This window comes from Mesocricetus auratus, unplaced genomic scaffold (genome assembly GCF_017639785.1).
Source record: "Mesocricetus auratus isolate SY011 unplaced genomic scaffold, BCM_Maur_2.0 Super-Scaffold_6723, whole genome shotgun sequence".
Classification (NCBI taxonomy): domain Eukaryota; kingdom Metazoa; phylum Chordata; class Mammalia; order Rodentia; family Cricetidae; genus Mesocricetus; species Mesocricetus auratus.
The window spans coordinates 15,026,741-15,042,685 of record NW_024429183.1 but is presented as its reverse complement, the minus strand read 5'-3'; the positions used below and the strand labels follow the sequence as shown (position 1 = coordinate 15,042,685).

Below are 15,945 nucleotides of genomic sequence, written 5' to 3'. Positions count from 1 at the left end.
GATAATGAACCTGTGGTTAAAATCGTGTCCCTGAAGGGTATTTTACAGTAATTTTATTAGAAAATCAGCCCTGGGAAAGCATTGGTTAGGCTTTCTGACAGTTTATCTGTTTGTGCTTAGCCAAGTGGAGCAGCGCACTCTGAAAGCAATCTGATGATGGTGCCTTTAAACAAGTCTGCCTGCTGTGTTTCCTTGTGAAGTAGTGGCCAGTGTGTCTGCTCATTCATGTCCCCAGAGGAGGAAGTTGTGTCTCTTGGATCCTGGGTGGGGAGACAAATGACAGTGAGCAGAGTGCTCAGACAGGCAGCTTTGGCTGCGGAATAGGACAAGCTGGCAAAAGTTCCCAGATGCACGATCCCCAGTGGATGTGGGACATAACCAGGGTATCTAAAGCTAGACATTCTGAAGCATTTTTATTCAGTGCCTCAGCCTGAAGTCTCAGGAAGTAGCTCGTATTGGGTTTCAGTCCATCTGAAAGTAAATTCTGCCCTGATAAATGGAAATAGATTACTTTTTACGCAATGTCTTTCCGTTCTGTTGTAAATGGAGAGTGTTTTGAGGAGGCTTCATTTAATAATACCTTATCAGACAGCTTTCAGGGACCTGCAGTGTCTAATACGTCTGTTGCTATGGTAACAGCTGCTTGCTTATGCTCTGCATCTCATATCTATGTCTTCCGTGGGTCCCCTTCTCTTTACTGATGAGGGGCCTTGAAAATTGCTCTCCACTGGCAACATTTGCAGCACCAGCCCTCTGCTGTGGAAACCGCACCCACAGCACTCACTTCTGCGTGGCCTGGTGGAGACAGCTCAAACAGTATCTTTTTACACGTCATATGACAGAAGGAAATCTCTCAAGCTGTAGGGCGATGAGACAAGGGCTTCTCAACACTTGGCTGGGCAATCTCCCACCTCATGTTGATCTCAAGTATCCAAGTCTTATTTCCAGACAAGCCAAAGCTTCAAACTGGGGGAAGTGTTGGCACCTCTTTTCTGTTCCCTGCATTTCCCTCTTTGGGGGGGAAAGGGATGAGAGCCCAGGGACACATGTTTCTTGCTCCTAAATAGGAATGGGAAAGACCCCCCACCATGCATTTCAATACTCTTACATTATTCTAATTGATCAGTGTCTTCTAAGTGACAGGACATACCACTGGGATCCTAGATCATTAATATGGGGACATTTTCTTTGTTCCTTAATCACTTAACAAAATGGGACCTCAGAGCTGCAATGGGACTGAGCCAAGAACACTTTTTCTGTAGCCCTCCTTCTTCCTTCTCTTTCCTGGTCCACCATTGCTCCATGTTTTATACATGCCCAGATGCCCCTCCTGTGGTCCTGGCCCTGCCTTGCCCCCCGGTTTTCTCTCAGCCTCTCTTTTGGGGACAATAGTTTGGTTGCCTGTGATCTTTAAGCAGTGTCTATGACTGTCTACTCCCTGTATGTGGGAATCTCAGGGGCAGGCTTCCCCCTCCCTCACAAGGGGGCTCCTCTGCTCCCGCCGGCCCTGGGGCTGTCACACCCACCTGCCTGCGTGTCAGCTCTCTCACATTGTCTCCATCTCACAGGAAGGTAATGAAAATAATCGGGCTTCATTAATTCCAAGCCCTGTGAGATGATAGCCATTTGGAGCCTGTTTGCCAATTAGATGGTCTAAATTAGAAGTGACCTCGGTATACTGCCACTGCTTGCCTCTCAGGGTCTAATGAAGCTATGCTCTCCAATTCATTCTTCCCCGGCACTCTTGTCTGTGCGTGCACACACGCACATGTATAACTCTATGTGTTTCCTGTCTCCCTTCCCACCTCTTAGCAATATTTCTCATTCTCAGTTTTTAAACTCTGGTTCTTGTCTGTGTTCTCATTCTGGTCTGCATAAATGTTAATGTAACCTACAATTTTATATATGTGTGTGTGTGTGTGTGTGTGTGTGTGTGTGTGTGTGTGTGCGCGTGTGTGTGAGTTTTAGGCATTACAAATTATGGCTATATAAACAACCACAGAGAAGCCATTTTAGAAAGCCATTGGTGGGGAGGAGGTAGACAGGTTAGTCAGTGAATTCAGAGTTGAGTTTGCATAGGAAGAGTGCATTCCGGTGTTTTGTGACACAGTGGGCCAACTACCATCAACAGCATTAGACAGTCCAAATAGAAGATTTTTAGTGATTCGTGAAGAAATGATAAATATTTGAGGAGATGAATATGCCAAGCCCCTCATTTGATCAGTACACAGAGTATATGTGTTGTGAAACTTCATGTTGAGCCCCATACATTGTACAATATTCTGTGTGTTGCTTAAAATTTTTTGAAAGTAGGCCAAGCACTCAGACAGGAGGATTATGAGTTGGAGGTTTGCCTTGGGCCATATGACACTCTGTGTCTTAAAAAATAAAATTTACAAAGTATGCTGTTATTATTTTTAAGATGATACATGGACAGACAAGGTCTCGTAGAGACTGTGCACTGTGCCTCACCTGTAGTGAGAAGGAAGTAGAGGAAGGGGTGCTCTGAAGGTCTTCTGGGAGTGGGGCCCCGTGGGGTCTCTGCAGGGGCGGGAGAGAGCCAGTACCTGCCTCCTGTCACCAGGCTGTATTCCGCTCACCATAGCTAGAGTCCAGTGCTGAAAGCATTCCAGCTTTAAGTTCATGCCTAGAGTTTTGAGACAGAAGCTGTAGTTGATTGACCAGGACATAGAGAATGACTCAGTCCTGAGGCTTCTAGTCTTCCCTCTGCCGTGAGTGATTCGCTGTGGTGATTCCCACTGAAAAGTGAAGGCTTTGAGACTTCTGGAAACCTAGGTCATGGCAAATCTACCTTCCACCTGGAGTAGTTAGCCTTTCAGGCTAACCTCAGTGAAGGTTGACACCAGATTCCTCAGGGGTTCTGATAAGATAACCTCTGTTTCCAGAGTATAGAGGGTGTTGATTGTGTAGATCTTACCCAGGCCACCTTATCTTGAGGTAACCTTGACAGATAAACTTGAAGGATTATTACCATGGGGAGTTAATAGGGGCTAACCTGAGCTACATGTGGTGCTGGATGTAGACATTCAACATCTGTGCAGGCTGGCTAATCTTTCTATTTGCAGATTCCCCAAAGAAATAACAAAGAGCAGCAATCCCTTCAGACATCAGGGTGGGGACCAGAACTACTAAGACCCTGGGTGTACAAGATGCATCCTTGGTGCTTTGGGGTCCATTCACCACATAGAATCTTGGAAGGGATTACTTTATAATACAAAATATTGAGAACTAGGAAGAGATTAGCAGTTGGTTTATTCATGAACCCATGTCACCATTTGTAGTTGGCTAAGGGAAATTCACTTGAGTCCATGAATTTTCCCATGGATACCTTGAAATTATGTGAGGTATTCTGTGCTCACAAATGTTTTTCCTGGAGGCTGCAACTTTCATTGAACTTCCTGAGAGGTTGAGGTCTCCCCAGGCTACTCTGAGGGGTAAGGCTCTTGGGATCAGGAACCCCGTCTTGTCGCTGCATCTCACGGCCATAAGCAGAGGTGCTGAAGGCAGATGAATAAACAGTCACCAAAGGCCCCTCCCTTTCCACAAGGGTGGGAACTGCTTAAGCATGGAGCTACTTGGCCTGATGTGACACCCTTTGGTTTCTCTAGTTACCTGTGAGGATTGCTTAAACTAGAAGAATTTCAGCCTTGGAGTAGAACGCCCCTTTTCTCTTATTAAACATGGTGTCTATTCAGTTGTTAGGAAGATATTAAAGCCTTTGCTTCCAGATTTTCAGTACCTACTTCTCAGCCAACAGTTTCTCCCAGCACTCCCTTCACCTCTGCATACTCTGGAACGTACTCAGTTTGGCTCAGAAGAGATGGGAGGGAAGCAGAGTGTCATGGCCGAGTAATGGCTCTAATCAACTGATTTTTTTTTCTTAACCAGAAGAACTCTATCTTAACGTTAAGTCTATTTAAATATTCCTGGACAAGAGATGTGATTTAACGTGTTTGTTGTTTATAGACATGCGGGTTTTCCTGTTGCTGTTGTAAAACATCATGACCAAGAGCAACTTATGGAAGGGAAGAGTTTATTTTGACTGTAAGGTTCCAGAGGGATATGAGTCCATCATGGCAGCAGGCACAGGAAACTGAGAGGTCACATTCTCAACCACAAGCCCAAAACGGGGAGCAGAGAGAGATAACAAGAACAGAAAGTGGGGTAAAGCAGTAAATCCTCAACGCCCACCCCTAGTGGCATACCTCTCCCAGCAAGACTGCACCTTCTCAGCCTCCAAACTAGAGACCAGGTGTTCAGATATGTCTGCCTACAGCAGACTTGTCTCTTAAACCACCACAAACAGTCATCAGGAAAAAAAAATCAGTCCATATGTACGTATATGTGAGCTGATTGTTATACTAGCTGTAGTTGGAGATGTGGGTGGGTCTAGAGAGCAGGCACCCAAGGAGAAGGAGCTGTGGCAGAGAACAACATAAGATACGCTTGTGGGCCGGGCGGTGGTGGCGCACGCCTTTAATCCCAGCACTCAAGAGGCAGAGGCAGGCGGATCTCTGTGAGTTCGAGGCCAGGCTGGACTGATAGCCTCCGAAACAATACAGAGAAACCCTGTCTCGTAAAGACCAAAAAAAAAAAAAAAAAGATACGCTTGTGTGTTCTATGTAGAAAAGTCGGTGGTGGGGTCCAGTTGTTTGAAGGTCTCAGAGATTTGGCCATATGAAGAATTGCCATGATCCGGCCCTGGCCAGGCTCGACCCTCTGTACCCGCTGGAAGAGAAAGCCTTCCCAGATGTTCACTCATGCCAGTTGAGGGACTGATATGCTAGGTCCGCAGAGACCTTCCATGCAGCAGTCCAGGAGTCAAATGTGATTGGGAAACAACGATGGCCAAGGCGACCACCGAGGGGGCACCACCTTTGGACCCCTCTCCTCACTGAGCAGGACTTCTCCGTGAGCTGCTGGCAGCATTACATCTCTGGCCCTTTAGGAAGAAGCTTGGAATGCAAAGCTCTGGAAACTGGGAGGAGGAGGAGGAAGAGGCACAGGCCTTGAAATGTTAACGTATTAACCATATTAACGTCTGGGAGCTGAGAGGGCCCAGTGGGTAGTCTACCCGGTGAGAAAGCATCCCCATCAGCCTTGCTGCAGACACGTGCACACATAGACCCTGAGTTCCCTTCGGGGATCTTCCTCTTTGCCTCCTGGGGATTTCTTGCCTATTAAATTTCACATGCCAACTCATTCCCCGCCTCCTCAGGACAGGTTGGGCATAGTCTAGATGAGACAAGGCATATAGATAAAAGTCACTCCTTAAGCACACATGGGGCAGGAGTCCTAGGTTTGGAGCCAGATTAAGATGCAGGGGAGCAGTGAGGTTGATGATTATATTTCGGGGAGAGTTAATTGATGGAAGGTGAAGGCAGACAAAGAACCGCTGCTTACTGCCTTCTTGAATCCCAATCAGGAATTATGATTAAAGTCGCAGCGAGACAACAGAGGGCTGATGAATTGGTGTCTTTTTCCCCCCTTTTCTGCCGTCATTCACACTTGATTGACTTCAACCTTTCAAGTGCAAAAGTCTCTCTTTTCCATTATTATTCATAGCCATCTGAGTTTTTCTAATTAAAGTGTATGAAAACAATTACTGATCCGTCGTACTGAGTCTGTTAGAGGGGATGTCTGCCTTACTGTAATGCCTATAAAAAGCCCATGGTTTTCTATAATGATGTGCAGCTGAGGTGTTAGATAATTTTATTCTTTTTTACTCTGTAGGGCTTTTTTTTATTATTTCTCGTGATTCATTTTTCATAATTCCTAAAGATCCCAAAAAAGGACTGATCCCGCAGCTACAACTGAGAAAAGAGGTGGTGGTGGGGCTCTTTTTCCCCTTCCCTTTCTCCCCCTCTTACCCCCAACCTCGTGCTCTCCTTGGCTGAAGACTATAAATTAATCGGTGACCTTTCACTCCTTGGATTCCCGCTGGACTCCCAGACCACACTGGTCAGAAATGCTTTCTATTAAAAAGAAAATAGATGGAACGAGTTTGGCAGTCTCCACTCCGTTCTGGACAATTCAACAGCAGCTAGCTAGCTGTAAGCAGCTGCTGTAGGCTCTGTGTGCGGCGGCGCAGCTGTCTGGGGGTGGGCATATGCCCTTCCCGGTCACCTGCCACACACCTGCTCTTCCTAGCACGGGTTTCTCGGGACCCTCCTCTGTAGCGCCTGTTGCTTAAGTTTTGTTCCAGTTGGCTTCTGAGATGGGGAAAAACAAACAAACAAGCAAACAAACTATCACACACCTTTGGTTAGTGGTCACAGTTGTTTGGGTTTCCTCTATTGTTGAACCTGTTGTTGACGACGCTAGAGAGATGCCAGCAACTATTTGGAGAAGGCTGCGACCTCACAGTGATTAAAATACTTTTCAAATGGTAACTTTAAACAAAACTCCAAGTGAATCTATTCTCACAGTGAGGTTTTGTCTGAGCGGTGCAGCAGGGCCTCCGGGTGGGGCCGGTCACCATGTCGCCTCCCATTACTTCTCCACCAGTTTCTAATTCATTTGGAATTGTTACTGCTGCCAAAGTTTCCTGCTTCATTGGCAGGCAAAGAGAGAGTGCTGTGATATCCCTTTAATTTTGAGAGTGTCACACGTGCGTACAATGAGATACAATCATATCTACTCCCCCATTTTGTCCTCCAACACCATCCATGTCTCACTTAGCACGCCCCCTTCCCGATGAAGTAGATGATCTACAGGTCCCACCTCATACTGAGGTACAGGCCGTGAGTAGTTGCTGGCCAAGGGAGCATCCCTTGTTTTTTGAGGGTGTGGCCACTGGTGGGTTGCACGTCAACTTAGTAACATTGTTGCTTTCTAGGTGGAGAGCCCTTATTCTTTCCCGTGGGCATCTGAAGCCCTGTCAGAAGTTGTTGGGACTGGCTTCTGGCCACACAGCAGGGAGGCAGAGAAAAAAGTCTGAGGATCTGACCTAAAATGTAGCTCCTTAGATGGAGGCTAATTATGGAAATGCTCCATTAGGGGCTAACAGCCCAGTCTCAAGGTCAGGGAGGATGCCCTGCTGTAGAAGGCCGTGCAGTAGAGCGCTACTGTGCTGTAGAATTAGCTGGATGGCTGGGATACTGGGCTCATGTTCCCTCTGATGGTGTGTACCTCAGGCACAAAGACTCTGGGTGAAACTCGGACTTATGCGAGTTATAGAAAAACGCTTGTTTGCGCTTGCTCTCGGCGTGTAAAGGGTTACAGTGCTGCTTCCTGGAAGATCTGCTGGTGTGTCTGAGTGTCCTTAGCCCTCCCTTTGTTCTCCTCTCTCCTTACCCTTTCCTTCACTCTGACTCCCCTCCTCTTCTTGCCTGAATACATTTTCAAAACAGTGCTCCAATGCTCCCTGCTTCAAGATTACCATGTACTTTCCTAGGTATGATTTAATTAGGGCCCTTATTATGTTTGCAGCAGCTTAAGGTGGGCCTTTCAACTTATCTACCTAATTGGTTGCACAAGAAGTTTCACAGCCCATGACAAAACATTGTCAGTGATCAAAGTCAAAATTCTGCATAAAAGAAAAATATTAATAATAAGATTATTCTTCAAGTGTGCACTGCTAATTATGTCCAGAATGTAACCGTAGAAACACTTTTGACTGATGTGAGCTTTGTCTAATAAACATGAATCTTCACTGAGCTATGAAAAGTGACACCTCTAGCTTAACATTGGTGAAGGCTAATTTTGCTTATTAAATAATTTTTAAACCTTTCGTATTTGGTGTCTGTTTCCTCCATGATCTGACTCCTCCTGTTTCCCCGCTTCTCTCTCCTCAGGTGACCACTCCTGAAATGGTGATGCCCAGCAGCATGTTCCTCCCTGCAGCTGTTCCAGACCGAGATGGCAATTCCAATTTGGAAGAGGCAGGAAAGCAACCTGGTTAGTGTCATAACCTCTACGCCTACAGACTGAAACAAGACAAGTTCTTGGGTCAAAGTTTTCATGGGGCAAGGGCCAGGGGACTCTTTATAGTAGACCCTGGGTGAATGGGACTGATGATGGGTTTCATTACCAAAACCTTAGGTCTTAGCCTGTATCCTGTAGACAGTTCCTTCACGGGGTTTACAGTTAGAGGACTGTGCATGAGATCCAGTGGGTACTGGTACAGGGTGTGTGCACCCCCCCCTGGAGTGCTCAGTGAAGAGCTGAGTCGCTAGAGACCTGCCATTGGAAGATCTTCAGATCCTCAGTTGTCTTTCTTGCTGTAAACATAGCATTTGTAAGGACCATGGCCATGGCCATTTCTGCTGCAGTTGTCATGCCACAGAGTGGTACCTAGGCCTCTGTGAAGCTCTCCCTGAGTCTTTACCACTCTTACGGATGGACACCTAAGGCTGACACTGCTGGTGCCTAGCCTTCTTCCTTGTGATGTGTCTATATTGAAAGTAGACAGATGACCTGGGAAGACTCAGAGTGTTTATGACCATGATGATCTTAATGTTTCAGGGGAAAGAAAGTAATGCATTTTAGTAATTGGAATACTCACTGCTTACTGAATAGTGTCGACATTTTAAAGCCACACTAGCACTTACCTGCTAGCATGAACAAGGGCCTGGGTTCAAGAAACAGTGATAAAAAAAAAAAACAGGAGTCACCATAAAGATGAAACTAAATGCCTTTTTAAAAACCCCAAAACGTAGAACCTCCTCACAACTTAGCACAGCACTAATGCAAATGTCCTTTACAACAGATCTGATGTGCTAAATTTTTATAACAACAACAAAAAAAAGTGAGCATAAAGGGTACCGTTAAGATCAGTAACCTTCAGGCTGCCTTTTGGGAAACTGAGGACCGTTAGGACTGTGATATAACACAGGCATGTTATGAACTGGACCTATTTATATCGATCTGTGCGCCCCTGTTCATGCGCACGTTGTTTATGCACGGATTCTGCTGCCCTGTGGAGAGGTGCTGGCACTCGGCTGGGTGTTTCCTGTATTCCTAACGCCCGGCTAGATGAATGGCTCCGAGCGCCACCCTGGGAACAAAGCCGTCTTTATCTTTGGGCTTGATGTGTTTGTTTTTTACAGAAAGTTCAGAGGATCTGGGGAAGAACATCTTGCCGCCTGCTAGCACAGAGCACAGCGGAGACCCAAAAGCACCCTCTGCTGACCCCGCTGGTGGGAGAGAGGACACGGGCTTCCTCTGCTGGAAGAAGGGGTGCAACCAGGTCTTCAAGACCTCCGCCGCCCTGCAGGCCCATTTCAACGAGGTGCATGCCAAGAGGCCTCAGCTGCCCGTGTCAGATCGCCACGTGTACAAGTACCGCTGCAACCAGTGTAGCCTGGCTTTCAAGACCATCGAAAAGCTGCAGCTCCACTCTCAGTACCACGTGATCAGAGCTGCCACCATGTGCTGTCTCTGTCAGCGCAGTTTCCGGACTTTCCAGGCCCTGAAAAAGCACCTCGAGACAAGTCACCTGGAGTTGAGTGAGGCTGACATCCAGCAGCTCTATGGTGGGCTTCTAGCCAACGGGGACCTCTTGGCGATGGGAGACCCCACCCTGGCTGAAGACCACACCATAATTGTTGAAGAAGACAAGGAGGAAGAGAGTGACCTGGAGGATAAGCAGAGCCCAACAGGCAGTGACTCTGGGTCAGTACAGGAAGATGCAGGTTCAGAGCCCAAGAGAGCTCTACCCTTCAGAAAAGGCCCCAACTTTACCATGGAGAAGTTTCTAGACCCTTCTCGCCCGTACAAGTGTACTGTCTGTAAGGAATCTTTCACTCAAAAGAATATCCTGCTGGTGCACTACAATTCCGTCTCTCACCTGCATAAGTTGAAGAGAGCCCTTCAAGAATCGGCAACTGGCCAGCCAGAGCCCACCAGCAGCCCGGACAACAAACCATTTAAATGTAACACTTGCAATGTGGCATACAGCCAGAGCTCCACGCTGGAGATCCACATGAGGTCTGTGTTGCACCAAACCAAGGCCCGAGCAGCCAAGCTGGAGGCGGCAAGCGGCGGCGGCGGCAGCAACGGGACTGGGAACAGCGGCAGTGTGTCCCTTAGCTCCTCTACCCCGAGTCCTGTGAGCACCAGTGGTGCCAACACTTTTACCACCACCAATCCAAGCAGTGCTGGCATGGCTCAGAGCTCCAACTTGCTGAGCCAGGTGCCCACTGAGAGCGTGGGGATGCCGCCTCTGGGGAATCCCATCAGTGCCAACATCACTTCCCCTTCAGAGCCCAAGGAGGCCAACCGGAAGAAGTTAGCAGATATGATTGCTTCCCGGCAGCAGCAGCAGCAACAGCAGCAGCAACAGCAGCAGCAGCAAGCACAGACGCTGGCCCAGGCCCAGGCTCAAGTTCAGGCGCACTTGCAGCAGGAGTTGCAGCAGCAGGCGGCCCTGATCCAGTCTCAACTTTTTAACCCGACTCTCCTTCCTCACTTTCCCATGACCACAGAGACCTTGCTGCAGCTTCAGCAGCAGCAGCAGCACCTGCTCTTCCCTTTCTACATCCCCAGCGCGGAGTTCCAGCTCAACCCGGAGGTGAGCTTGCCCGTGACCAGCGGGGCTCTGACGCTGACGGGGTCAGGCCCAGGCCTGTTGGAAGACCTGAAGGCTCAGGTCCAGATCCCACAGCTGAGCCACCAGCAGATTCTACAGCAGCAACAGCAGCAGCAGCAGCAGCAGAGTCAACTCTCTCTTTCCCAGAGTCACTCAGCCCTCCTCCAGCCAAGCCAGCACCCCGAAAAGAAAAACAAACTGGTCATCAAAGAAAAGGAGAAAGAAAGCCAGCGAGAGAGGGACGGGTCAGAGGGAGTGGAGGGTAACACAGGACCAAAGGAATCACTGCCAGATGCCTTGAAGGCCAAAGAGAAGAAAGAGTTGGCAACAGGGGGTGGTTCTGAGGCTTCAATGCTTCCTCCGCGCATTGCCTCGGATGCCAGAGGGAATGCTACCAAGGCCTTGCTGGAGAACTTTGGCTTTGAGCTGGTCATCCAGTACAATGAGAACAAGCAGAAGGCGCAGAAGAAGACTGGGAAGGCAGAGCAGGGTGAGAGCCTGGAGAAGCTTGAGTGTGACTCCTGTGGCAAGCTGTTTTCCAACATCTTGATTCTAAAGAGCCATCAAGAGCACGTGCACCAGAACTATTTTCCCTTCAAACAGCTGGAGAGGTTTGCCAAGCAATACAGAGAGCACTACGATAAGCTGTACCCGCTGAGGCCCCAGACCCCAGAGCCGCCGCCACCGCCACCTCCACCTCCCCCGCCCCCACTTCCTGCGGCACCCCCCCAGCCAGCTTCCGCACCAGCCATCCCAGCGTCAGCTCCACCCATCACCTCGCCTACCATCGCCCCGGCCCAGCCCTCCGTGCCTCTCACCCAGCTCTCCATGCCGATGGAGCTGCCCATCTTCTCACCACTCATGATGCAGACGATGCCGCTGCAGACTCTGCCAGCTCAGCTGCCCCCTCAGCTGGGCCCCGTGGAGCCTCTGCCCGCCGATCTGGCCCAGCTGTACCAACACCAGCTCAATCCAACCCTGCTCCAGCAACAGAACAAGAGGCCGCGCACCAGGATCACAGACGACCAGCTCCGAGTGCTACGGCAGTATTTTGACATTAACAACTCCCCCAGTGAGGAACAGATCAAAGAGATGGCGGACAAGTCCGGCTTGCCCCAGAAAGTGATCAAGCACTGGTTCAGAAACACCCTCTTCAAGGAGCGGCAGCGTAACAAAGACTCCCCGTATAACTTCAGCAACCCTCCCATCACCAGTCTGGAGGAGCTCAAGATCGACTCCCGGCCGCCTTCACCAGAACCCCAGAAGCAGGAGTACTGGGGAAGCAAGAGGTCCTCAAGAACAAGGTTCACTGACTACCAGCTCAGGGTCCTCCAGGACTTCTTTGATGCCAATGCTTACCCAAAGGACGACGAATTCGAGCAACTTTCTAACCTATTGAACCTTCCGACCCGGGTCATAGTGGTGTGGTTTCAAAATGCCCGGCAAAAGGCCAGGAAAAATTATGAGAATCAGGGAGAGGGCAAAGATGGAGAGCGGCGTGAGCTTACAAATGACAGATACATTCGAACGAGCAACTTGAATTACCAGTGCAAAAAATGTAGCCTCGTGTTTCAGCGCATCTTTGATCTCATCAAGCACCAGAAGAAGCTGTGTTACAAGGATGAGGATGAGGAGGGGCAGGATGACAGCCAAAATGAGGACTCCATGGATGCCATGGAGATCCTCACCCCTACCAGCTCCTCTTGCAGCACCCCTATGCCCTCCCAGGCTTACAGCGCCCCAGCGCCATCAGCCAGCACAGCTCCCTCTGCCTTCCTGCAGCTCACGGCGGAGACTGATGAACTGGCCCCCTTCAATTCGAAAGCAGAGGCGAGCGATGAGAAGCCAAAGCAGGCCGACCCTCCCAGTGCACAGCCAAACCAAACCCAGGAGAAGCAAGGACAGCCAAAGCCAGAGGTGCAGCAGCAAGAGCAGCCCGAGCAAAAGACAAATGCACCCCAGCCCAAGCTCCCACAGCTGGCTGCCCCCTCCTTACCGCAGCCTCCTCCGCAGGCACCCCCTCCACAGTGCCCCCTCCCCCAGTCGAGCCCCAGCCCTTCTCAGCTCTCCCATCTGCCTCTCAAGCCCCTCCACACATCAACTCCTCAGCAGCTGGCAAACCTACCTCCTCAGCTAATCCCCTACCAGTGTGACCAGTGCAAGCTGGCGTTCCCGTCCTTTGAGCACTGGCAGGAGCACCAGCAGCTTCACTTTCTGAGCGCACAGAACCAGTTCATCCACCCCCAGTTTTTGGACAGGTCGTTGGATATGCCTTTCATGCTGTTTGATCCCAGCAACCCGCTCCTGGCCAGCCAGCTGCTCTCGGGGGCCATACCTCAGATCCCTGCCAGCTCGGCCACTTCTCCTTCAACGCCAACCTCCACGATGAACACTCTCAAGAGGAAGCTGGAGGAGAAAGCCAGCGCAAGCCCTGGAGAAAACGACAGTGGGACGGGAGGAGAAGAGCCTCAGAGAGACAAGCGTTTGAGGACAACCATCACACCAGAACAGCTAGAAATTCTCTACCAGAAGTATCTGCTGGACTCCAACCCAACTCGAAAGATGCTGGATCACATCGCGCACGAGGTGGGCTTGAAGAAGCGCGTGGTACAAGTGTGGTTTCAGAACACCCGAGCTCGGGAGAGGAAAGGTCAGTTCCGGGCTGTGGGTCCAGCACAGGCCCACAGGAGATGCCCTTTCTGCAGAGCACTCTTCAAGGCCAAGACTGCCCTAGAGGCTCATATCCGGTCTCGGCACTGGCATGAAGCCAAGAGAGCTGGCTACAACCTGACTCTGTCGGCCATGCTCTTAGACTGCGATGGGGGACTCCAGATGAAGGGAGATATATTTGATGGAACTAGCTTTTCCCACCTACCCCCAAGCAGCAGTGATGGTCAGGGTGTGCCGCTCTCGCCCGTGAGTAAAACCATGGAGTTGTCCCCTAGAACTCTTCTCAGTCCTTCCTCCATCAAGGTCGAAGGCATGGAAGACTTTGAAAGCCCCTCCATGTCCTCAGTTAACCTGAACTTTGACCAAACTAAGCTGGACAACGACGACTGTTCCTCTGTCAACACTGCAATCACAGATACCACAACGGGGGACGAGGGCAACGCTGATAATGACAGTGCAACAGGAATAACAACTGAAACCAAATCTTCTGCACCTAGTGAGGGGTTGACCAAAGCAGCCATGATGGCAATGTCCGAGTATGAAGACCGGTTGTCATCTGGCCTGGTCAGCCCAGCCCCGAGCTTTTATAGCAAGGAGTATGACAATGAAGGTACCGTGGACTATAGTGAAACCTCGAGCCTCGCAGACCCCTGCTCCCCAAGTCCCGGGGCCAGTGGGTCTGCAGGGAAATCTGGCGACAACGGGGATCGACCCGGGCAGAAACGTTTTCGCACTCAAATGACCAACCTGCAACTGAAGGTCCTCAAGTCATGCTTCAATGACTACAGGACACCCACGATGCTAGAGTGTGAGGTCCTAGGCAATGACATTGGACTGCCAAAGAGAGTTGTTCAGGTCTGGTTCCAGAATGCCCGGGCAAAAGAGAAGAAGTCCAAGTTAAGCATGGCCAAGCATTTTGGTATAAACCAAACGAGTTACGAGGGACCCAAAACAGAGTGCACTTTGTGTGGCATCAAGTACAGCGCGAGGCTGTCTGTACGTGACCATATCTTTTCCCAACAGCATATCTCCAAAGTTAAGGACACCATTGGAAGCCAGCTGGACAAGGAGAAAGAATATTTTGACCCAGCCACTGTCCGCCAGTTGATGGCTCAGCAGGAGCTGGACCGGATTAAAAAGGCTAACGAAGTCCTTGGACTGGCAGCTCAGCAGCAAGGGATGTTTGACAACGCCCCTCTTCAGGCTCTTAACCTTCCTACCACGTATCCAGCGCTCCAGGGCATTCCTCCTGTGTTGCTCCCCGGCCTCAACAGCCCCTCCTTGCCAGGCTTTACTCCATCCAACACAGGTGGGTCCTGCTCCAGGCGATGGCTTTTCAAAGTTCAGTAGACACTCAGTTTTGTAACGTGGTTACCAACACTCCAAGGGCTGGTCAAGTAGGAAGCTTGCCTCTTTAGTCACCTAAAAGTAACAGCGTTTCAGGTACTGTTGCAGTTCCAATCCAGCCATGCATCCCCAGTGCCAGCGGGCACGTGGATTCCTTGGATTCTCCCGTGTTGGGATGGAAGTGACCACTTCAGAGTGACTCCTCTGACATTACTCTCTTGGTGTCTGTTAGTAAGGAACATCTGGCGTACTAATTGCCAGGGAATTTCCAACCTTGTGGTCATATGATCCCACTTACCATAGTTGATATAAATAGAAGACAGCAGAGTTGCCTAGCTAAGACTGTGTTGGACCCTGCCTGTAGCAACTAGCTGGCTGGAGAGAATTGAGATCAACCCTTTGTCCATCCTCATGCATGCAGCCCCCCCCCCCCACCTTCCAAGAGCAGGAAGCCACTCTTAACATGCTAGGGGCTTTCTCCACCGGGTTCTCTTCTGTTCAGAACAGTGGCCAGTTTCTACGAGGCTTTCTCTTAGAACTCACTGGCCAGGAATCTTGCCCTGGGTGATGCAGTTCTTAGTTTGGACATGAAAACATTTAGTCTCTCAGACAAATGACTCTAGGGATCCTCAGCCGCCCTTCCCTTCTTTCTTCCCTCACTCTTGCTCATCTGGAATCACACACATTTGCCGCTTACATGGCCTCTCTTAAAGATGAGGAGGGCTCTTGCGGTTCTTCTGACAGGCATTCCTTTCTTGTTTCTCCTCGTCTGTCTTCACCCATCTTCTCGCCCTTCTTAAACTGGGCCTTCTTCTCAGCATCCTATGAGGATTAGGCACATGCTAGCAAGCGCCCTCTACACAGGCCTATGCTAAGTAGCAAGCACACCAGATCCTCACAGGGCCCGCCTTATCTTTCCGAAACTTGAAGCTTCAGTTGCTTTCTTAGAGCAGTCCTAGTTAACATAAGCTACTGCATTCCTGCTCTCAGTTTCCTACGAAAGGGAACGAGAAAAGAAAGCATTAAGACAAAGATTTTTGCGTACAGACTGATGTTGAAGCCAGCAAGACATAAGCCTGGAAACAAATTGTGGCTGTGGCAAGTGGTCAGACATTTGAATGATCCATGCAAACTAGGGCATTGGCAGGAAGACCCAGCATATAATGATTTGAAAATAAGAGAATCGGAACCAGCGAGATGGCTCATTGAGTAAAAGCACTTGCCATGCAAACTTAATGCCACGATTTTGATTCCCAGAACCCACCCCTCCCCCCGCCAAAAAATGTGATGCATTGGCATCCATCTGTAATCCCAAGATTCCAGATGAGAAGTGGAAACAGGAGATTCACCCAGAAGCATATGGGTGAATAGCTTAC

General features: G+C 49.6%; 1 protein-coding gene across 1 annotated transcript in view; it reads left to right on the top strand.

Annotated features, from left to right (window-relative positions):
* The window catches only part of Zfhx3 (zinc finger homeobox 3), a 240,187-nt gene that overhangs the window by 215,866 nt on the left and 8,376 nt on the right, over positions 1–15,945 (top strand). The window contains 2 exon segments of the mRNA XM_040737179.1: positions 7,818–7,920; positions 9,072–14,531. Of these exon segments, the coding sequence (XP_040593113.1) occupies positions 7,818–7,920; positions 9,072–14,531 (5,563 nt within the window).